The 23,345-nt window shown below is 34.7% G+C and overlaps 2 protein-coding genes across 2 annotated transcripts; both read right to left on the reverse strand.

Moving 5' to 3' along the window:
- Positions 1-786: 786 nt before the first annotated feature.
- LOC131859321 (cytochrome P450 734A1-like) lies at positions 787-5,638 on the reverse strand. Its single transcript, XM_059212929.1, has 6 exons — positions 5,215-5,638; positions 4,803-5,026; positions 3,450-3,694; positions 2,836-3,093; positions 2,010-2,115; positions 787-1,559 (listed from the first exon to the last, which is right to left on the reverse strand). Exons 1-6 carry the CDS (start codon positions 5,483-5,485, stop codon positions 1,134-1,136), a joined length of 1,530 nt encoding a protein of 509 aa, XP_059068912.1. The 5' UTR covers positions 5,486-5,638; the 3' UTR covers positions 787-1,133.
- Positions 5,639-8,402: 2,764 nt separating this feature from the next.
- Positions 8,403-12,029, reverse strand: LOC131859322 (cytochrome P450 734A1-like). Its single transcript, XM_059212930.1, has 5 exons — positions 11,759-12,029; positions 11,344-11,567; positions 9,939-10,180; positions 9,176-9,569; positions 8,403-9,006 (listed from the first exon to the last, which is right to left on the reverse strand). The coding sequence occupies exons 1-5, from the start codon at positions 12,027-12,029 to the stop codon at positions 8,578-8,580; spliced, it is 1,560 nt and encodes a 519-aa protein (XP_059068913.1). The 3' UTR covers positions 8,403-8,577.
- Positions 12,030-23,345: the final 11,316 nt, after the last annotated feature.

Genomic DNA, 23,345 nt, shown 5'->3' on the forward strand with positions numbered 1-23,345 from the left:
CCAATCAAAATCTATGTGGTTTTCCTACACTTTTTTATTATTCTCTTCCTTCACCTTTTGTAATTTCTACACTCTCAAAGCTTCTAGTACTTATACAATTTACTGAAGCTCTTTCCTTATAAATCTTATCTTCCAATCAGGGCAATATGTTGATTCCTTAGAATGATAATATAAGATTTTCCTATGTCAATATTTTTCCTTGGGATATTTGTACTATGAAAGCTCTTGGCATCATTTGATTGGATGCACAAAAAAATTATCTACCATCTACATTATTAGCTTAAGGCACATTATTCTTAGTCTATGTCATGTGCCATATAGATCACAAAATCACAAATTAATTCTGGCCATCTATATTGAATACCTAGAGCTTCTCTATTCTTCCTTTATTGGCCTACTTATGCACTGTCATTGATCATCAACATAAAATATTTCATGAAGTTCTATACCACTCTTCTACTTGGTTGGTCTAATCTATGTGAGTATTTGACCCACACAATCAACGACCCATGAAAGCATTGAGATCCATATAAAAATTTGAAGATCATCATTATAAAAATTATTGATCTTAAAACATTTTAATAATATAAAGACCATTTTCAATTATCATTACTCCCATCATTCTTTTTTTTATGAATAAGTCATATACTACTCTTTATTATATAAAATAATATAATGATGTAGCATTCACAATTAAATGTGGATGGTAGAACGACACACCCTTCAAAGTCTAGGCAAGACCAAGTCCAAATAAAAGATAAAAATAAAAATTAGAGTAGAGCTTGGTCAAGAGTAAACATAAATAATATTGCTTAGTGACGAGAGTAAGAGGGAGATCACAATCTCATACATCATCTGATTTGCTCTAATTTACTTATGTAGATCTAAGTTCAAGTTTGCAAAGTTGCATTGGCAGTCATTTTATCTGCAAGAGCTTCATAACCACTAGGGTAATGGTCTCTACACTTTTCCAAGGGTCCTATTCCTTGCTTCCTCCTCACCATGTGGTCACAGGCGTGGTCATAGTAAATTTGCCCAATAAAATCATAGATTAATATTATGTACATTAGATTTACAAAGACAGTTCAAATTTCAATCACAGAGGAGTTTAAGGGTAGTATTATTCTCAGATATTAGTCCACGTGGAAGATAATCTGAGGTCCGTATTGAGGTCGTAGAGTAAATACAAGCAAAGGAGCATGAGTATAAGATGGTGAAGTCACAAAAGAAAAATTTTGCAGAATCATGGCCAGCACTAATTTTGCTTCCAACAAGGCAAAATTCTGACCCACACATTTAGTTGGCCCTGTTCCAAAGGGCATGAATGCCATTGGATGCTTTGCAGCCTTTGCAATTCCTTCACTAAATCGCCCTGGGTTGAACTCTTTGGCATCATTTCCCCACAGAGCAGTATCATGGTGAATTGCAATGATCGGAAGCTCAAGTTGGGTGCCTGCAGGAATTGAGATCCTTCCAACTTTCGTTGGCACACAAGCCTGTCTCAATACACCCACTGCAGGTGGATAAAGTCTCATGACCTCATTTATGATCATTCCCACCTACAAAACAAAATCATACAATATTTAATGAGACAAATCCAAAATACTGCTTTTGAATTCAAATGCCAGTGCTCGTTTACTATTGAGATTGGGTATTGCTTCCCTTTATATTCTTTGAAAGTGTTTTGCCAAGATAATATCTGCTTTTTGTGTCGTTTCTTGGACCAATTGCTCACCAATTTCTAATTGTTATAGCTTATCCTTCTTTAATATCATTTCACAAAAGCCCTATATCTGCGATTGATTTCTATTTCCTATATATTTAAATTTACAGTAACTGAATCTATGTTTCTCTAAGGATCTCATCAGGTACCTCATGTACAAGGAAAAGTGCAGAGTGAGAGGCATAAAATTCAGTTTGTCAGAGCCAGCAAATGGCCCCTACTCTAACTTATTATTTTACAAATTTCAAAATGCTTATCATATTCACATCTGTTAGATGGTTCTTACAATTTTAAGACGACTTAAGCTGTCTGCATCTGGATAATTGTTTCTCCCACATACTTCCAACACCTCTCTGCGACCTCGCTCTTGCCAATCTTGATGTATGCCCAACCTATGTTACCAGAAACGAGAAACGTGAAACGGCAACAGCAACGCAACGAAAAACGGAATTTAGAAAGGTTGCGCATAAGAAACGGTATTATATATATATTCTTTTATAAAATCAAAATATTAAAAAAAATAAAAATTAAAAAATTCAAGATACAAACAAATGCTAAATAGATATTAAATACTTTATAGAAATAAACTCATAAATCTCTAAAATACCCTAGGGCGAGGACCTCATCTGTCTGTCCAATGCTCTGCATAATCTACCAAAGAAGGGTTGCTGTAAAAATCTCCTCGTGGCGTTTACGAGGGGTTACTACCCATATCCGAGCGGTGGTGCACTTCCCATCCGTTGGTGAAGCATGGCTATCGCCCCTGTAGTGCTCTCGTGCTGATCGATAGTTCTCGAAGCGTATGAACAGACCGAAACTACAGAGTTATCTACCAGTGTTTGACGTCATCCGCTACTTAAAAATATATTAAATCTATATGCATGACAAACTGCTGGTTAACTCGTGTAAGTGGTGAGTTAATAGCCTAAAAGGACGCAGCAGACAGTGGCAAGCACAAAAAACTGGCAGATATTTTTGCTACAAACTCCTTCACAGCCGATTGGAACGGTCAGATGGCTTAGAAACGGCCGTTTCAGACGGGAAACCCGTTTCTGCCGTCGAAACGCGAAACGGGGCTTTCCCGTCGCGTTTCTGGTAACTAGGTGCCCAACAATATTATACTCCATGCCAACAGTACTGATGTGGTTTCATGACCACCAAAGTAGAAAGTCTTACATTCATCAATTATTTCCTCCGTGCTCAGGCTTGCATTACTTTTTCCATTGACTCTCCCCTGCTGCTTGCTCTCAGACATCATAAAACCAAGCAGATCGGCACCATAGCTACCTGTTTTCTCCATTCCAGCAGTCTTTTTCTTCGCATCTATAACTTGTTTTAAGCATCTTCTTATATTTATCTCCAAATTCCAACGTTACCTGTTCTTTGCAGTAGGCAGAAACCTGGTGAGAGGAATCACTTTCACCCATTACGTACTTATGTAAGAAACAAAAAGAAATTGTAGATTCTGTGTAATTTCATAAAATGAATAAGCCCTGCTAAAGTACGAAGGCATTTATTCTAGTCAGATAAATATTGGAAAACCTTTTGAGCAGTTGGGTTTAAAGTTAAACAATCATTTATTAGGTAACTCATCTGCCATTACACGAGTTTTTTCAATAAAACTCATTCATTGATGTGATTTACCTCAAAAAAAACAAAAACAAATCACCATTTCAACTAAGTAATTTCAGATTGACAAGTGTACAGTCACAAAACTCAAGTTTGTCACCTGAAACCTGGAATATAAACAGTGTGAAATAATTCAGATGTAAGAACCATCTGTTTAGCCTGCATATCAAATATATCCTTTCCCTCTATAAAACTGCTACCAAATGCTGTGCGGGCTATAATATCTGCTGTGAGCTCACGGAACTCCTTCAGCACTTCAATTTCCGATGCACCTGACAACACCAATTTACTCCATTCCTCCAACAGATTGGCACTGCTTTCAATAATTGTTGGAATCATACCCTGTATTTACAGAACTGCTATAATCAAGATACATAAGTTTAATGTACGACAGAACATTTGACTATAAACATCAAAATAGGTAAGTTTTTATAAAATAATCCACATAGCTTCTAAAAGATTAGGGTGTATATTTTTGCAGTCATAGTCTCTATAAGATAAACAAATTTTCGATGTATATATCATATCATTTTAATCCTAATTTCTCTACTCTTGTATGCTAGATATACCAAAAGCATCATATCAAGTATTTGTATGAGTAACCTAAAGATCTGCACAAAAAGTCCATGATAAAGTTGCATGGGACGTTAGAAATCATTTTAATACTGAGAATTCAAATACTCCATTTGAAACCATACATGTATATTTGATGGATCATTAATCTCTGTTCCGCTACTGTGGCACCAGGCAGACCATATCTATGTGTTCTAACAAAGTAAATGGATACTATAATTTGTCCATTCAAGAAAGTTAAATAAAGTAGACATAATTGCTAAATTCGTCAGAGGTGTTAGAAAGTTTCCTAAATAAAATGTAGGTAAGTTGATCATATTGAGTTCCATATTGAGATAAAAAGCTGAAAAATGATGTGTACCCAAATAGGCTAGCTTGAAACATCTAGCTCTTTGTTTCATACAGTGATACAGCATTATGATTCAATGAAGCTGAACTCGCCTAAAGGTGGGTTTGTTTGAAAATTAATAACAGTAAACTTTAAGAAAATATTAGCCTTCTTTTTAGTTTTTACAGCATTGATGCAGGACAACTGTTTGAAAAAGTTTCTAAGCCAACTTAAGAAAAGAGTGTTATGTAGCATCGCTGCACGACAACGATTTCACAAAATCTCTGAGCCAAAAGCACAACTAAACAAACAAAATTTACTCCCCAAATTTTGCAGGTTAAGTTCATAATGAAAAGCAAAGCTCACTGAGTATTGAATGAATCTTTTGGACAAGAAAAAGATGCCCAAAACAGGTATTTAACAAAACAATGCCAGAGAACTTACCACAAGGATGTGGAACTTGATAGATTTCTCTCTATAATAAAGCGATTTATATTATATCATTTTGGTTCTAACTTAGGACATAAACACAGACATTCAGTGCCTTACCTTCAAAAGATCCATGTGGAAAGCAGGATTGATGATTTTTCTGTGCCGAGCCCATTTCTCACCTGTCAACCCCACAAGTCCCTGTCCAACCAGTTGTCTTGAAAGGGGATTTGTCGGAAGCTTTGAATAGTTGTCAAATTTAGTGGAACATATGTCCTTAATAAGCTCAGGATGGGGAACGACCAACCTAGCATTCGGTCCAAACCAGAAAACATAATCGTAACCTATATCAGATAGAACAAGTTTATTAATCAACAGTCTTCTTTTTAATCTTTCACTTTTCTTCCTAACCAGCCACTATTTTAAGTTCTAACAACACCCATGTAAAAATATCAATGGTGCTAAGCAAGAATTCCAGTAATATGAAGAATGAAACGCCAGATGCTTTAAAAAATGCAGAATACAGGTGTACCATAAATTCTGCTCCACTGATGTAAATGGGGAAAAACTCGAGGGAGCATGTCATGTGAGAGTGGCATGGGTTTGGACTTCTGCTCATCGATCATTCTGGATATATCTGTGGTATTCCCATAGAATAGCCTGTATGGAGGGCCACTGATTCCTTGGGCTTCAAAGAACTTTTTCACTTGCAAAGGCTTCCACCACATCCTTGTTACAATCTTCACCAAAAACAAAATTAAACCTGCACAAACAGCTGCCAAACCCCAAAATACCCATTCCATATTCCAGACTTAGCCAATAACCAGTGATCCTTTGGTTGTGAAAGCTTCAGATTCGTAGTAGGCCTATGAAACCCAAGTGTACGATCCCTTGCATTCTTGTAACTTTAACAAAAAGAAAATGACCTGTTCATTGATTTGACGAAGATAAATGATTGCAAGTAACTTTAAAAAAAGTCTAGCAGTGAAGAGATGACAGCTTAGATTAATAAAGTGTCAACAGATCATTGATAAGGATATTCACCTTGGAGAGAAGTTTTAAATTTTCTTTACATTTTAGTGTGAATATTTTTAAATTTTCTTTACATTTTAGTGTGAATATTTTTAAACATATCGATGAGCTTTTTAATAGTATATATTCTGTATTTTCAAGTTTTCATGGATATTAAGCTTAAATTATTATTGAATAAATATTTTGATTTTCAACAATTTTGATAATCTAATAAGAACGAATGGTTAAAATGATATGTAATTTCAAATATAATATATTAGTTCTCTAATTAGGCTGAGAGGCGTTTTACAGTCACATACTGATGAAAAACCTCATCTCAATAAATAGATAGCTAATTTAAGTTTAGCAGTTATAAACATAATGAACTTTTCAAGCATTATCAATGGCAGCTACTGTTTTCTTGCGAGTTACAAACATAATTGTGCGACTGAGGCGTTTCTTTTGTAGGGCTGATTACTGGGTCATAAGAATTTCTGAAGGTGATTTGTTGTTCCTTTCTCAAGTTGCATCCTTGTAACCTGAAAGCTCTGCATGGGAAGAATCATGTGAGATTTCCAATCTAAGGCTCTAAAAAATGAGGGTTTTGCCAAAGGTGAAATCAATGCCAATAGATTACCGATGGCTATTTATGGACTAACTATGTGTAGGCAGATGCTTAATACCAGTAGTTGTGACCTTTGTCTCCGGACCGCTATCCAGAGCATACAACAGTTCATGACTTGTTGCTAGACGAGCACATATATGAAAACCCTTGTGCTGTTAAATATGTTTTTGCAAACATTTATACTGAATTGGGTAGTTATAATTAGCGATGGCCATATATTCTTGATAGCCAAACTTTAATCTACTAGAAAGCATTCTTATAACAACAATAAGATGTGAATTACACCCTGTGTTGTTCAATTTGTCTCTGCCAGCATTTATACTGGATCTGGATGGTTCAAATATAAGAGGGGTTTCCTGTTCTTGTGACATTAATTAATTCGTGATGCTTTAAGTATCACCTAGTTTGAAGGGTTGAGTTTGTCTTTCTAACTGCCTCATGAATTTGCATAAAAATTGTAGATCTCATCAACAAATTTCTGTTGGGCATGCCCTACCATTGAGGCATTTTGACAAACAAATTGCATGCTCAGTTTGTGTCATTCTGTAAAACAATTCATCTACATTGAGCATACTATTTTTTTTGCGATATTTTGTCATCAGCTCACCAGACCTGTGCAGGCATGTTATTATTATTTAAGGTATTTTGTTAATCTGTGTAGGCATTTTACTATTATTTCGGCTGTATTGGACAATATTGTATATACTGTCCCTTTTGCTGTTTATTTGTGCAGGTGTTTAATTTGGGAGGTATATATATTCGTGTATCTACGTTAGATGTATGGAAAACAATGTTTAAAAAGGTATTCTACACTTCCTATCTATGATTTCATTAGTTTGAAATGGAGATTAAACTGTGGAATGATATTAAACTATGTAATCTAAAGTTCTTCGTATTAAATTTTCATCTTAATTATAATGTCATTTATTTAATTGTATTATATATATTTTTAAAGCAAATAGATAATCTAAAATGATATCTCTTAGTGTTTTCTATATATATTTTTCTAAATATAGGTATGCTAGTACTAATCATTTGAAAACAATAGATTTGAGCGATGGTGTATTCATTATGTATCTAAAGTTGTGTATTCATTATAACATTTCAATTCACTTATAAACAGATTTGGAATAATTACAATGATGAATAAAAGAAGCTTTGAATGAAACCCTATATGAAGATATAATTAGATCATGTGGTGTGTCCTCATCCTATCCTATGCTATGAGACAAGAAAGTACATACCTAAAGTTAGTTTAAGTAGATAAAGTAAAAATGGGGGCTAATTAATTAATTAGATAGTTTTTTAATTAAATATTATATAACACCTGCCTCATAAATACAACTTGGAGAGAAGTTAAAAATCTAATGATGAATGTGTGAATAGGTGTATAGATGAGTCTCACTTACAACACTTATTAAATATCCATGTACAAATAGATAAATCTCTTATAACTAGAGAAAATAAGAAAACCACATAGAAGAAAATATTCCACTTCAAAAAAAAAATGAAATAAACATCTGTACTAGTGAGAGAAGGAAAGGAGAATGTGATATGTCCCCTAAAGGATTTATTCTATCACATAAACTTATATAATAAATGTTCCCCCAATAGGAGAGAAAGAAGATGAGAATATGAATCCCCCTCAAAATGAAGTATCCATTGTATTAATGATGAAATCATAGAGATAATATGATCTACTACCTGCAAACAACATTTCTCCCCTTAGTAAGAAATATATATATTGGTAATTGAAGAAGCAACTTCATAAGATGGATGTATAGGAAATCCAAATCCAAATCCAGGGGTGTGTCTCTAATTTTTTTTTCAAAATGATAAAATCAAGTGATGCCAATCCAAAATCCTATGGTTAGATTGGCCTATGTTTGACAAAATGTTTCAATAGGGTCTTGACAGTGGCTTGATATTACAATCCATTTGTCTCTCTTTGAACCACAAAATCTACCTCTATCTTACACCCCAAGTACTCACAATCAAATCATATTCATTGTACAATTCTATCAATCAAATTTTAATTTAGGTTAGTCAAAAATATAATCAATCCATTCTACTTTAACAGATAATACAATAATAATAACATTTATTATATCAAGAGTTCATGACCATCTTGCCCCCACACAAACCAACAATGTTTTTTGTGAATACAAGTTCAACCCCTAACCCAAGTTACAAGAGGACTAGGGGTCTCACAAGAAAATAGAAGGGTTCTTAGGGAATGCCACATATTGTTCTCAGATATTAGTCTAGTGGGTGGAAGATAATCTGAGCTCCATATTGAGGTTTCAGAGTAACTAAAAGCATAGGGGCATGAGTATAAGAAGGTGAAGTCACAAAAGAATTTTTTTGCAGAATCATGGCCAACACTAATTTTGCTTCCAACAAAGCAAAATTCAGACCCACACATATGGTTGGACCTGTTCCAAAGGGCATGAATGCCATTGGATGCTTTGCAGCCTTTGCAATTCCTTCACCAAATCGCCCTGGGTTGAATTCGTTGGCATCATTTCCCCATAAAGCAGGATCATGATGGATTGCCAGGATTGGAAGCTCAAGCTGAGTGCCTGCAGGAATTGAGAGCCTTCCAAGCTTCATTGACTCGCATGCCTGTCGCGGTAGAGACACTGCCGGTGGATAAAGCCTCAAGGCCTCATTTATAATCATTCCAACCTACAAATAATTCAAACAATCTCTTATGAGACAAATCCAAAATACTGCTTTTGAATTCAAATCCCAGTTCTTGTTTACCACGATTATGATTACTTGAATTCAAATCTCAGTGCTAGTTTAACTGTGATTGTTATTACTTGTTAATGTGGGCGTGTTAGATGGTTCTTACAATTTTGAGGCGACTTAAGCAGTCTGCATCTGGATAATTGTTTCTCCCGCATATTTCCAGCACCTCTCTGCGACCTTGCTCTTGCCAATCTTGATGTATGCCCAACAATATTATACTCCATGCCAACAGTACTGATGTGGTTTCATGACCAGCAAAGTAGAAAGTCTTGCATTCATCAATGATTTCCTCTGTACTCAGGCTTGCATTACTCGTAACATTGACTCTCCCCTGCTCCTTGCTCTGAGACATCATTAAACAAAGCAGATCGGCACCATACCCACCAGTTTTTTCCATCTCAGAAGTCTTTTTCCTGGCATCTATAACTTGCCGTAAGGATCTTCTTATTTCTTTCTCCAAATTCCAACGTTGCCTATTCTTTGTAGTAGGCAGAAACCTGAGGAGGGGAATCACTCTCAGACATTACATACCAATGTAAAAAAGCAAAAGAAGTTACAGATTCTGAATGCTTCAGAATATGGCTAAACCCTCCTAAATTACCAAGGCATTTATCCTATTGAATAAAGTGTCTTCTCAAGATAAAAATTCATAAACATGGTTCTTGAAGGACGAAGGCATTTGAGATGGGAAGATATAACTAAAAAAATAAAGTGGCACTTCCAACTGTAAGATAAATATTGAAAAACCTCTCAAGAAAAACATAACAGAGACAGAGACATTAACACACTCAAATCAAAATTTTGATTGCATTCTTTGGTACTTCAATATTGACAAATTGTACTGTCGCAAAACACAAGTTTGTCACCTGAAACCTGGAATGTAAACACTGCGAAATAATTCAGCTGTAAGAATCATCTGGTTGCCCTGCATATCAAAGATATGCTTTCCCTCTGTAAAACTGCTTCCAAATGCTGTGCGGGCAATAATATCGGCTGTGAGATCGTGGAACTCCTTTTGCACTTCAATTTCTGATGCGCCTGACAATACCAATTTACTCCATTTGTCCAACATATTGGCACTGCTTTGCACAATAGTTGGAATCATACCCTGTAATTACAGAACTAGTTAATCAAAATATGCAAGTTTCTAGTATGACAGAACATGTCTTCCTATGAAACTCCGAATATAAGTAGCAAAATAGAGAATTAATTTACAATATAATCTACGTGGTTTCAAACAGATTAGGTTTTATTTGCAGAGTCATGTATCAGGAATATGTTTAGAATAAAAGCAACTTCTACAGATAGGAGCAGAATATCGGTATTCAAAAAGCACCAGTCAAGACATTTCAGTAGTATCTCAATTCAAGACAACTAGATCTACACTCTACTGACCAGCAAATCAAACAAAATTAATTCATCATGTTATTTTTTTACATGCAAATAACTCCCTGAAGGTCACTGTGTGGTATCAATTTGTAAGTAGTTCCACCGTTTACCCATGAATCTCTTTTTGACTGCTGCAACCTTGGGCTTAATACCACACAGAATCTTCCCTCTGCTAAGAGAAGTATACCCTTTCAAATTGACCAGGGTTTTGCACTCAGATGAAACCGTTCAATAAAGATATGTCAAAACAGGGCAGCAGGGGCATGGCCTTTTAAATTGGATTTCCTCATGCGAAGCATCACTGGCTTAATTCTGTATCACGTGACACAGACAAACAGATTCTGTCTCAATTTAATTAGTTGAAAAATGTTTGGCCATATGTAATGTGACTCTGCAGTAGACATCCTTAAGAGTGGCTTATGGTTCAAGACTGAAGCTTCTTAAAACTAATTGCATGCTACTTGAAAATGACACTTAACATGAACTGTGATAAGATTCAGGGCTTAACACTCAGAAATGCTTGTTATGATGCCCAAGTGCAAAGTTTAGCCTGTGGCACTAATTGGCCATTGGATGCTAGCTGATCTAGACAATGTGGAGATTACATCTAGTTAGAGAAATTACCCTGCCTCTACAAATAGTAAAGGCCCAATAATGCGCCCCTGCATGCTTGGAAGGAGAGTTTTATATTTCTTGATTGGGTGTTGGCCCAGCGATCAATCCTCGGGAAATTTTAGAAGATAGATTTACAAAGCAAATCAAAATTACAATGTATATTTATCAGTAGGAGCTTGATAGATCTCTCAAAACAAGAATTCAATTTATCTATTAAATCAGTTAGGTCCTTATTAGAAACATAAATTCAGACATTTGGTGCCTTGCCTTCAAGAGATCCATATGGAAAGCAGGATTGATGATCTTCCTGCGCTGAGCCCATTTCTCACCTGTCAAACCCACAATTCCCTGTCCAACCAATTGTCTTGAAAGGGGATTAACCGGAGGCTTTATAAAGTTGCCAAATTTAGTGGAACATATCTCCTTAATAAGCTCAGGGTGGGGAACAACCAACCGGGCATGATGCCCAAACCAGAAAATAAAATCCTGTCCTATACAAAATAGACCAAACTTATTAATCAATTGGGTTTACAGAATCTCGCATCTTCTTCTTAATTAGCCAATATTCTAAGTTCTATCACTACCCAAGCAAAAGTAAAACAATCAATGGTGCTACAGAAGAGTTCCAGTAATATGATTAATGAAACACGCCATGCTTAAAAACTGAAAAATACAAGTATACCATAGGCTCTGCTCCACTGATGATAATGGGGAAGAACTCGAGGAAGTATATCATGTGAGAGTGGCATGAGTTTTGACTTCTGCTCAGAGATCATTCTTGATATATCTGTGGTATTCCCATAAAATAGGCTGTATGGAGGGCCCCTGATTCCTTGGGCTTCAAAGAACCTTTTCATTTGCAGAGGCTTCCACCATATCGTTGTTGCAAGCTTGACCAAAAACAAAACTAAACCAGCACAACCAGCCACCATACCCCAAAATATGCACTCCATATTACAGACGTGGCCAACACCCAGCTCTAACTCTTTGGTTGTCAAATCTTAGTTTGCACTTTGCTGTAACAACGTATTTGCTCGCCAAGTGTTATATTTGCATAAAGAAAATGAATGCAAGCAACTTCAACTCCTCTGGTAAGCTTTCCACAGATGACACGGCTTAGATTTTACTCTCTGACACGAAGGTCTTCTTAAGACACTGTAAATCTATATTAGCACTCGCCCACCATACTGGTCAACCTTTGACCACGACAAAGATTAGCAAATGTGATGGCATGAACCGTCCGTTGTGCTTTATTAGTAGAATCTACAACCTACTCATGAATTTGAAGGGATCATAATTCACCGGAGAGGTCCCACACTCAGCCAGCTTAATAGTGGAGATAGTACTAGTTGGGAAAAAGAATCTTTTTTATTAGATCATTAAAAAAGTAGTCAATATTTATTTTTAAAACGATTTTCTTAAATTTTAAAAAACAATCAATTATGTGATGTTACTTCTATGCACCAATATACATTATGTGATATCATATATGATTATGTGGACTTGAAACCAAATTTTTAGTTCCTGCCGACAGGCAGAAACTAACGCAATCGTTGTGTACATTTTTGTTTTCAACCTCCTCCAATGAGCGCTCAGAATTTTTAGAGCTTCAATGCTTTTGGAAAACTTAAATATTTAAATTGGATTAATAATTAATATTAAATTATTTATATTTAATATGATTTGTCAATGTCGCTGAAACATTTGATTAAATGAAATAAAAAATAAGAAAATACATACGGGAAAAAACTTTAGACATATGGTAATAATTAAAGCCGAGCTGTAAGGCGAGCTGGAAATCTGGGTTGTTGCAAAACATCTAATCCAAAATCTGTAAAAAATCTTTGTACATTAAATGCCATTGAAGGAATTTGGCAGAGTTCATTTAATTTTTAACTTTCGAACAATCTGGAGTAGTCATGAGCATTCTCCAGTACTCATTAGCATTGTGTGTTTCAACTCTTCTGCAACTGATCGTTTATTTTCCTGCAAGCCAAAGAACAACAACAGACGAGTGAAACCGTTAGTGACAAAGATAAGAGACAACATTTCAGGCGATTAGCAAGGTGAGAAATGTAAATGTTTATGTGAAATCTGTCTCTGATTCAGTACTTCCTATTTTTGACAGATTCCTTAGGGTTTTTACTTCTAGAAAATATCTCTGGTTCTATCTTAGGAACAAAAATCTTTTTTTTTTTTTCCCGCAAATAAGGGGAAGCTTAGTACCCATTCTCCATATTTAGCAATACGAAAAAGTCCGGGGCAATAGAACTTCCCCATATTTGCGTGAGAAACATAAGGAAAATCAAAGAAGGGCACGCCAGGCAGAAGAACCAATATAAAAGCATATACAGTTTTCCCACTTTTCTTCTTACATTCTTTATTTTCTACTGATATGTTGGGTTTCACTTTCATCTTCTTTTACAATGAAAGCAATACGGGAATTTTTGCTAATGTAGCAGTGCTCCCTTGTTACAAAAATCCAATAGCCAAATTCACTTATAACAAACTAACTAAAAAACATAATCTAAATTAAACTACATATCTGTAATGCTTGCATATTTGATTAACAATGCAAGTTTTTATTTCTATAGTACTACATATCATTCCATATTCAAGTCAAGCTTCCATATTTTGCTCTATTTTATAGGATTTTACTCTAGCCAGGGTTTTGCTTCTATCAAATATCTATTTTCTAAATGATGCACAGAAGAGGGCTTTTAAAGCTAATCAATTTGATAAAACAATTGTTAAAAAAAAAAAAAAAATAGGGTTAAAAATTTACAGATGGTGACATCGCCGTCGGGGCTGGTAAGCATCTTATCCATGCCCTTGGGACCGAGGGAGGTGCGAAGGATCCTCGCAACAGCCCTCGCGACTGCAATGTTAGCCTTGCGCATCGAGCCCCTTCACTCGGGTCTTCTGTTCCTACTTCGTCAATTTTATAAATGGTCTTCCGAATTCGTCAAATGCCAACGCCATATCTGAAAATACAAACACTTAAACCCTAGCTTCGCTGGAATGTATTCTAAACCCTGCGGAGTGAAGAAAACACATCTGCAAAAACGGAAGTGGACTTGAAGATAAAACAAAGCATAACTTGGCGTGGATATTAAAGAGATGGTTTCCGGAATGAGATTTAAACTGTATACAGGCAAAGACGAAACCCTAGATGTCTATGTGCTGCGAGTGAGGCTTTATATCTCTCTGCTCCCTCTCGCTTTAGAGTAAAGGCTAGAAGCTTTGGAATCCGATAAAGTATTTGCAGCAGAAGGTCGAGGCGCAGATGCAGTCTTGTTAACCTTGAAATTGATTATTTTCCAGAAGTTTCTGGGAATTTAAGTTTTATTTTTTATAAACAAAATTAGCAGCAACTTCAACAGCGTCTTTCTCAGGGATTGAAGCTATCAAGGGCCCCAGACCATGATCTTGCCACCTGTTAGAGTTTCCTGTCGCATTTGCCATCATTCAGCCGAGATTTTGCCACTTCCAAGTGCTCTTCAAAGACCCTCGCAAAGCAGATCTGCAATTAAATAAAATCTATTTAAAAGCAAAACCCATTTATTCAGCATAGGCGTGGAGATAGAATCATTCACAAACAATGAGGAGGCTTTGATTGCAGCCCACTTTTCATTACTATTTTTCTCAAATTGTGAGGCAAACTTGATTTTTGTAGCTTCATGTGTATCTTCATTGGAGGCTCGAAGCAATCTAATGCCGAGCAACACATTTCCTTTGAGACTGCAAAATGAACCAATGCTCTTGGCAAACAAAAACTTTCGGGTACAGTCAAAAGCAATTTCCTTTGGACAGAAAAGAGTGAAACAACTTCTGGGCTTGAGTTTGGCTCAGTGCAACAGCTTCCCCAAATTCTATCAGCACAGTCATACCACTCCTAAAAACCAATTTTCCAAAACACTCTGTCCAAACCTTTTGCCCAAATGTCTCGAAAATCTTGCAACAGATTATGTCCACGTGCAACATAGACAAGGTAAGCAAACAAGTTAAGTGGGAAATGTAGAGGCATCTACAAGGCACGTGGATTGTTAGCTGGGTTTCTTTCTTTGGTCAATAAATTATTTGTTTTTTTTATAGAATTTTGTTTAAACATAAATTGACATCTCAGTTCACTGAGTGGGTACAATTAAGTTTATGACGTTCAATAAAATGGTTTTCTGTTTGAAGCTGAAAAAATCGCTTTCATATAATAATTGTTTAGAAGTAGGTTAATGAGTCAAATCAAATTTAATGTATATTATATAGTAGTGAAATTATTATTTTTTATTTTTTATATTTCCGGTTCAATAAATTTAAATTATTTTTATTCTTAACTTAGAAATATAAGTGTAAGTGAATAATACTTTGATTAAGAAGTTTAAATTTGGAAAAAAATTATTCAATCAATGTCATTTGACCAATGATTCTAACCTCATGTCTCATAGTATTTTATTTATGCATACAATACAATCACAGATATAATTATCATTAAAATAAAAAATAAAAATTTTATAAATATAAATATTTGTTTATTTTGAATAAATTTAAAATTTCAAAAGAAATTGACAATTTACTTTTTACATTTTTAATAGGTTTTATTTTATTTTTAACTTTTTAAATTTGATTCTATTTGTAAGTTTTAATATAGTTTAATTTTATTCTTACTATTTTACTTAATTAGGTTCAACTTTCTATTAGTTATAATTTTCTAAAATTGAATTTATCTTTCAACTATTGAGTTTACAAACTGCAAAATGATGGCAATAACACTATAAATTTTTACTAATTAACTTGCAAAATGATGGCAATAACACTTTAAACTTTTACTAATTAACTATCATTATGTGATTGCAAAATTTGTTTTAAGACAACAATAATATATTTTCTATACTAGTTTTTTTTATTTTAAATATTTTTATTTATAAATTTAATAACAGATTTATAATTTGAATATATTAAGCATTTGTTTTGAATAATTAAAAAATTATTTTTAGAAATCAATAATTTTAATAAGAAATCTTATTTTTGTATAAAATTCAATTCTTTTTAATGTTAATACTAATATATAAAAGTTTCACTTGTTCCAGGATTTCATATACAAATATTCCACATCAATTGTCAATATTGAAGGTATGTCAAATACTTCCACAAAATAGTATTTGTTTTGCAAGTTAAATGGTTTTATGCAAATTTATTACATTCTCAAAATTTTGTTCATTTGCATGCCATTGTCATACATACAACATATTTTTCGTTTTCTATTTGCATTCCATTGTTAGTCATAGAACATTTTAATTGTTAAATAGTTTCACATAATAGTCTTTTTCCTAAAACATAGAGGCAAATTGTGTATTATGATCTAGGATTTTAAGGAAATATTGTTTTCTCCATTTGTGTTATATAAAGAATGTTGTCTCGATTGTATTTACAAGTACTTTTTTAGGTAACCATAAATCATTAAGAATATCTATATACACAAACATATCTTTCTAGAAATATATTTACATACTTTACCATAGCATCAAAAATAAAGAAACTGTTCACCATTAGTCTACTTATAAGCATGTCATCAAGTAAGTTTGCGCTCAGCTTTACAAGAATTTTGAAATTGTCCATGACAATCTATAATTTTTTTGCATTGCAGGTAATGAACTTTGTAGGTAACAAAATTGGTGAGTAGACAATAAATTTAAGTGCAGTATATAGTGTTCAGTACTCATAGTGCCCAAAACCTGGAATTGAACAATTGCAATTAATTCTAACTTGACGATTTTAAAACAGAAACCTCTGAGCAAAAGGAAAATCAACAAAACTTAGGAGTCATAGAAGTCAAAACATCTCAACATATGATGGGTGCTAATACTTGTGACATTGACAAAGTGTTAAAAGACAATGGCCTATGTCGAATTACAAATTTCAAATACAACAATGGCGATTGCTTATTCGATTCTCTAGAGTTCCTATTACAAAATCGATTCACCTCCATAGAATTGCGAAATGGTGTAATTGACCATTTCTTAAACTGCCTTGCAAGATGCGAAGCAGAAGCAATCAAGTCATACAACGATGAGATTAACCCTGAAAGTTTGTATGAAATGCACCATATTCGAGATAGAAACACTTATCTACAACGCATGCGATTGTCCACAATGACAACCACAAACGAAAAAGAAACAAGACTATGGGGAGATATTTTTTGTATCCATTGGATATCAAACTGGCTCAGTATACAAATATGTCTTTGGTCAAAAACAACGGGAAAAAAGTATTTGCATTTCAAAGAATTTTCAAACACAAAATGCTATTCTTTACTCTTTCATGACACAAATCCACTTTCAGGGCATTTTGAGCCACTGTTAGAAATAGGAAATGAAAATACCAAATACACACAAAAGCTAACACTGCGCACATTAAAAAGAACACTTAGAGATAAGATTATGCCTTCGTGTTCTACAAAAAAACAATTGGAACAAGTCCTAGCTATTAGTAATCAGTCAGGGCAACATATTGAACCTCAACAAAGCAAAATGGGTAATATGACAATAAGTACAAGAGCAAAATCAACCAATACAAACTCCTCAACAATCACACTTCGTCAACTAAAAAAACAAATTAGAAGTGAAAAGCTTATAAATATTGAAGCTGCCAACGATTACAATATCCCCAAACCAATATCAATCAACCCATCATTTCAACGAAAAACTAATAAAAGGACTAGTTCACTGTCACCAGTAGAAATTTTTAAAGACAAAATACAAGATACTCCTAAGTATACTTGTTCAATTTGCCTAATGTTACACTTTAAAAAACAAACTAGGGTATTTAAAGACAAAGAAAAGAACACTTATCAAACTCTATTGCAATTTGATCGTACTACAACAGGAAATACAATATGTCGAACTTGTAACAATGCATTACAACAACATGTGCTACCAAAATATTCAACACCACACAATATTCGTACTAATAAACCATTGCAACATGTACAACATCTATCCCAGCTAGAAGAACGATTGGTCTCACTAAGAATTGCATTTGCACAAATTTGGGAACTAGGCCATAGAAGACCACAACTAGGCTTGACCGGCTCGATAATTAATGTCCCAGCAAATATGGACATAATACAAACAGCACTACCACAATCTATTGACAGCACAACAACAATTGCAGTATCGCTAAAGAGGTGCTTGGAGTACAAAAACGCATTCCAGAAAGGAATGGTGTGCCCAAACCTTATAATGCAAGCTTTGTTTCAACTATCAAGCACACCACTTTACAAATTACAAAATGTGCAAATCAACAAAGATTGGCAAGCCATCGTACAACACAATTCAAATAACCAAGAAACAATACAAATAAATAATACTGATACTGACACAGATAGTGACATGGAAGAAGAACAACCATCAGAAACTTTGATACACGGATTCACTGAATCTAGGTGCATACACCAAATGCAGGATAAAATACTAGAAATTGCTCCCGCACAAGACAATTGTCCCATAGGCATTTTCCAAGACAAATATGCTGAAGAAATGAACTTCCCAACACTTTTTTTTGGCAGTGCGCGTGATGATGACATTACGAAAAGGTTTACATACCAAAAGATTGCACAATGGGAACTCTTAACCTCACATAGACAATTTGCATGTCACACAACTAACCTGTTTTTCAAAACTGTCAAAGTCCTTATACAACAAGTCATCTCAACAATGTGGGTAAGAATACGGAAAGGGCAACTTAAAGGCAAAAAGCTAATTGCAAAAGATGTCAAAGAAAAGCCAAACCTAGAAAGAATGCTAAAATCAAATATTGGTTACATTGACTTTAAAAGAATTAGAATTTCTCCAGATTACACACATCAGCTAAAAAAAAATATCTTTGCAATGATCCGACAACTAGGGCCACCAACTTTTTTCCTCACATTCACTAGCGCAGAGCAAAATTGGGAACCCTTGATGACAACTCTTCAACAACTGCATGATTTACACTACTCAAAAGTAGATGAACAAAGAGACATTACTCAAATTGGAAACCATAAATTCCAACTTATTAAAAAAGATCCAATGACATGTGCACGATACTATAGGCATAGAATAAATGCAATGAAAAAACTAATACTATCTAATAACAGTTTCTTTGGAGACATCACTGACTACTTCTCAGTAACTGAATTTCAAAATCGAGGAAATGAACATGACCACTTCCTCATATGGACCAAAGATGCACCAATCTACGGGAAAGCCACAACTAAAGATATAGTGTAGTTTGTTGATAAGTACATTACTTGTAGCACAGAACATTTAGACAATTCACTAGCAAGTTTACATAAGCATCACCACACAAAGCAATGCAGAAGAAAAAAAAAGACAAATTGTAGATACAATTTCCCATTTCCACCAATGCAAAACACAATGATACTTGAACCATTATTAGAAAAAAATGAAAAAATAATCTCAAATTCTACAAAAATATATTCCACATTGCAAATAGAAAATTATGATGCCTCTTGCACCGTGCAAGACTTCTTAGATGAAATCCAAATAACTGAGGATGAATACATCCTAGCACTAAGGTCAACAATCCAGAGGCCAACGTTACTACTACAAAGAAAGCCCTCACAAATATGGAACAATAGCTTTGCCAAACAAATGCCCTTGCTATGGAACGCAAATACAGATGCACAATTCATACTAAATGCATATGCAGCAGCAATGTATTGCAGTTCCTACATTGCAAAAGTTGACAAGTCAATGACACAAGCATTCAACAAAATACGTCAAGAGCATCAACATGAAAACATAGATGCAATACAAATGATAAGGAAACTTGGCAATGCACTACTAAACTTACAACAAATGTCATCACAACAAGCTGCCCACATTGTCCTCTCCCTCCCATTGAATAAAAGCTCATGCAAATGCATATTCATTGACACAAGACCTGATGATGAAAGGACATTTATACTAAAACCTCCAAAACAATTGAGAAAAGAACTAGATGACTCTGAAGATATTATTTGCAAATCTCTGATGCACTACTACATACAACGACCACCCACAATTGCTGCTATTTGCCTTGTTGAATTTGTTGCTACCTATAACAAAGATGGCACCAAGATCAAGCAAAAAGAAAAACCAAACATAATAAGGTTTATCAATTACAACAAACATATTAACATAGAAAACTATTGTAGAGAGAAACTAGTGCTATATGTACCATTTACCCTCAATGAAACCACACTAAAAGATAATTTCCTCTCATGGGAAAGTGCATACACACACCATGAGAAAACAATACTAACAAACTGTGCAAAATTTACATTTACTATTAACCCTGCATGGGGCGACCTTGACAAAGCCATCAATGAACTCAATACAGAAAATCCTAACGATGTTAACGATGTCCATGTACCAAACAAATTCAACGAAGAAGAGCTATACGACATAGGACCTGATATCAACAAAAAAAGCCTCAAAACTACAGATACAGTTGTCCATGGTGCATTTGAAATTGCAAAGCACACACAAATCATTGATAACAATGAATACCACAAATTAAGACAAATGCTAAACATAGAGCAACAAGCAATTGTCAAAGACATTGCCATTAAAAAGATGAAAAACATGCAAATGCCTTTGCATTTATTCCTCACTGGCGGAGCAGGAACTGGAAAGACATTCACAGCAAAAGCTATCTACCAAACACTTCTCCGCCTTTACAGTGCTTCCATTGACAATGATCCAGACAAACCAAAAGGACTACTCACTGCATATACAGGAAAAGCAGCATTCAATGTTGGTGGAACTACACTACATTCAACATTCCACATACCTTTCAACAAATCAAACTTTGTAACACTTAGCACTGACACTCTAGATACAATGTCAAAACACTTCAGCCAATTACGCATCCTGCTAATTGATGAAATATCTTTAGTTGGCTCAACATTCCTCCGTTACATAGACAAACGTTTACGTGACATAATGCAAACACCCACAACACCCTTTGGTGGGTTGGACACAATATTTTGTGGTGACCTCTACCAAGCACTATCAGTACTCGACTCCATTGTCTTTGAAAACAAACCAACTGCTACAGATTTGTTGCCATATAATTTCTGGATAGACAATGTCAAGTGCTACCCACTAACAAAAACTATGCGACAAAAAGATGAAACTTTCATCTATATCTTAAACAAAATGCGTGTCGCTGCACAAACAAGTGATGACATTGATAATAAAATGCTAACAAAACTTCCAGGAGACACAATTGTCCTCAATGCATTGGATGAGCAAGAAACCAATATAGACACAATTCGTTTGTATGACCACACAACTACTTTGCCTTCCCAAATTCACGTCAAACCAAATATACTAGTTGAAATATATGCTGGCAATTACAATACTCAAGATGGCCTTGTCAATGGATCTGATGGAATCTTCAAAATATATACAAAACACAATCACATTGACATCATTTGGATTGATTTCAATGACCCAACAATAGGAATACAACAACGCAAAAAACTTGCACCCTATTACAATCCCACCATTCAAACAAACTGGACTCCAATACTCCGTATAACTAAAGCAATACAAAAACTAAATAAACAACCACACACTACAATAAGGAAATAATTTCCAATTCAAGTTTCATGTGCACGTACTATACATCGATCATAAGGACTTACAATGGATGCTATGGCATTTGACCCCACTGGCGTTAAACAACATGGCTTAACATACACAGCACTATCACGAACTAAAACACTTGATAAATTATACCTGATACACCCATTGACTCCAGCAAATTTTAAAGTTAAAAAAAAAGTGCACATAGAAATGTTGCGTCTACTTTCAACTGCACAATGGAATATTGACAACAAACTTATTTGTTCCAACAACATTGACCACCTACACATATGCACACTAAACACATGTACCTTACAGGAACACACATTGGACATACTCAATGACAACATCTTAATGTCTTTAGACATCTTGTGCCTACAAGAGACACACATACATCCATCTCAAACAAATCCTCTAGCCAACCACTTTAATATGTATACAATGTATAATGTCCATGGAATCTCAACATTAACAAATACAAAGTATCCTATTTCCAAATCCAAAACACATCATTCCACTAATATCGAAGCAATTACACTAACAATAATATTATCAACTACACAACTAAACATTTGCAATATTTATGCAAAGCCAAATACTCCAATTACACAAATTACAACAATTATTGATGAAATACTAAACATCATAGACCTTAATACACTACTCTACATTGTTGGCGACCTCAATATTGACATGTCCACACAAACCAAATCCAAACAAGTGCTTGAGAAACATATGCAAAAGTACAATATACATTTACTCTTAAAAGAAACGCACACCATAAATAAGCCACTAATTGATCACATATGGTCAAACTCAACTACTAACATATGCACCATTAATAGGATGGAAGCATATTGGACTGACCACCTCGCAGCTATTCTAACAATTCACAATCCTTAAAATTCAATCAATCCGCCTCAAACAAGCAAAATTCAACAAAAAATTTCACAAAACTCACTTTTCCAATACAGCACTCACAATTTACAACTTTTTTTTCCTTCCCAAAAATACCCAAATAACATAATCATTACTCAACACTCTACTATTTTTCTGCAGCATTACGAATGCAACAACATACAACAATAGCACCAAAGTCTGAGATAATGGACACTAAAACAAGCAAAAGGTAATATACATGCCCTATCTAAACATTACACATTCTCTTTTTCCTTACTACTATAGTACTAATACTCTTCATTCTTTGCACAGGTCCAAAATTAACAATGAAATTTCATTATCAATCGACGACCTAAACGCCAGAAAAGCTGGAAACAATTTTCAAGGAGATGTTCTTGTCATCTACAAAGCAACATTGGACAAAGTGAACAAGACTAGAGAAGTTCTTCGTGCAGACCTCACAGATTTGAAGGGTGAAATGACAATAACTCTCACTGTCAGCAACAACTTACTACACAAATTTGAAGACAAAATCATCCTAGGCATGGGCCTCTCTATATCAGATTTTGACGTTGTTCCACGCACTGACTACGACAGAGGCGATTGTGACTGTGTTCTTCTCCTCAAGGACACAAGCACTCTTCAAGTAATTCCACGTATTTTACATGACTACAACTTCATCCCAAACACCACAATCAGGCACTTGCTAAATAACACAAGTGACTATCCTATTGGCAC

Source organism: Cryptomeria japonica, chromosome 10, assembly GCF_030272615.1.
Source record: "Cryptomeria japonica chromosome 10, Sugi_1.0, whole genome shotgun sequence".
NCBI classification, from domain to species: domain Eukaryota; kingdom Viridiplantae; phylum Streptophyta; class Pinopsida; order Cupressales; family Cupressaceae; genus Cryptomeria; species Cryptomeria japonica.

Excerpts from the sequence above, each read along its gene's own strand:
- LOC131859321 (XM_059212929.1), bottom strand. The coding sequence starts at position 5,485 with ATGGAATGGGTATTTTGGGGTTTGGCAGCTGTTTGTGCAGGTTTAATT. Across the intron at positions 3,094-3,449 it reads TATATTCCAGGTTTCAGGTG|TTGGAATTTGGAGATAAATA; the intron begins ACAAACTTGAGT and ends GAACAGGTAACG. Across the intron at positions 1,560-2,009 it reads GCTTAAGTCGTCTTAAAATT|GTGGGAATGATCATAAATGA; the intron begins GTAAGAACCATC and ends TTTGTTTTGTAG.
- LOC131859322 (XM_059212930.1), bottom strand. The coding sequence starts at position 12,029 with ATGGAGTGCATATTTTGGGGTATGGTGGCTGGTTGTGCTGGTTTAGTT. Across the intron at positions 10,181-11,343 it reads TCCATATGGATCTCTTGAAG|GGTATGATTCCAACTATTGT; the intron begins GCAAGGCACCAA and ends CTGTAATTACAG. Across the intron at positions 9,570-9,938 it reads GTTTACATTCCAGGTTTCAG|GTTTCTGCCTACTACAAAGA; the intron begins GTGACAAACTTG and ends TCCCCTCCTCAG.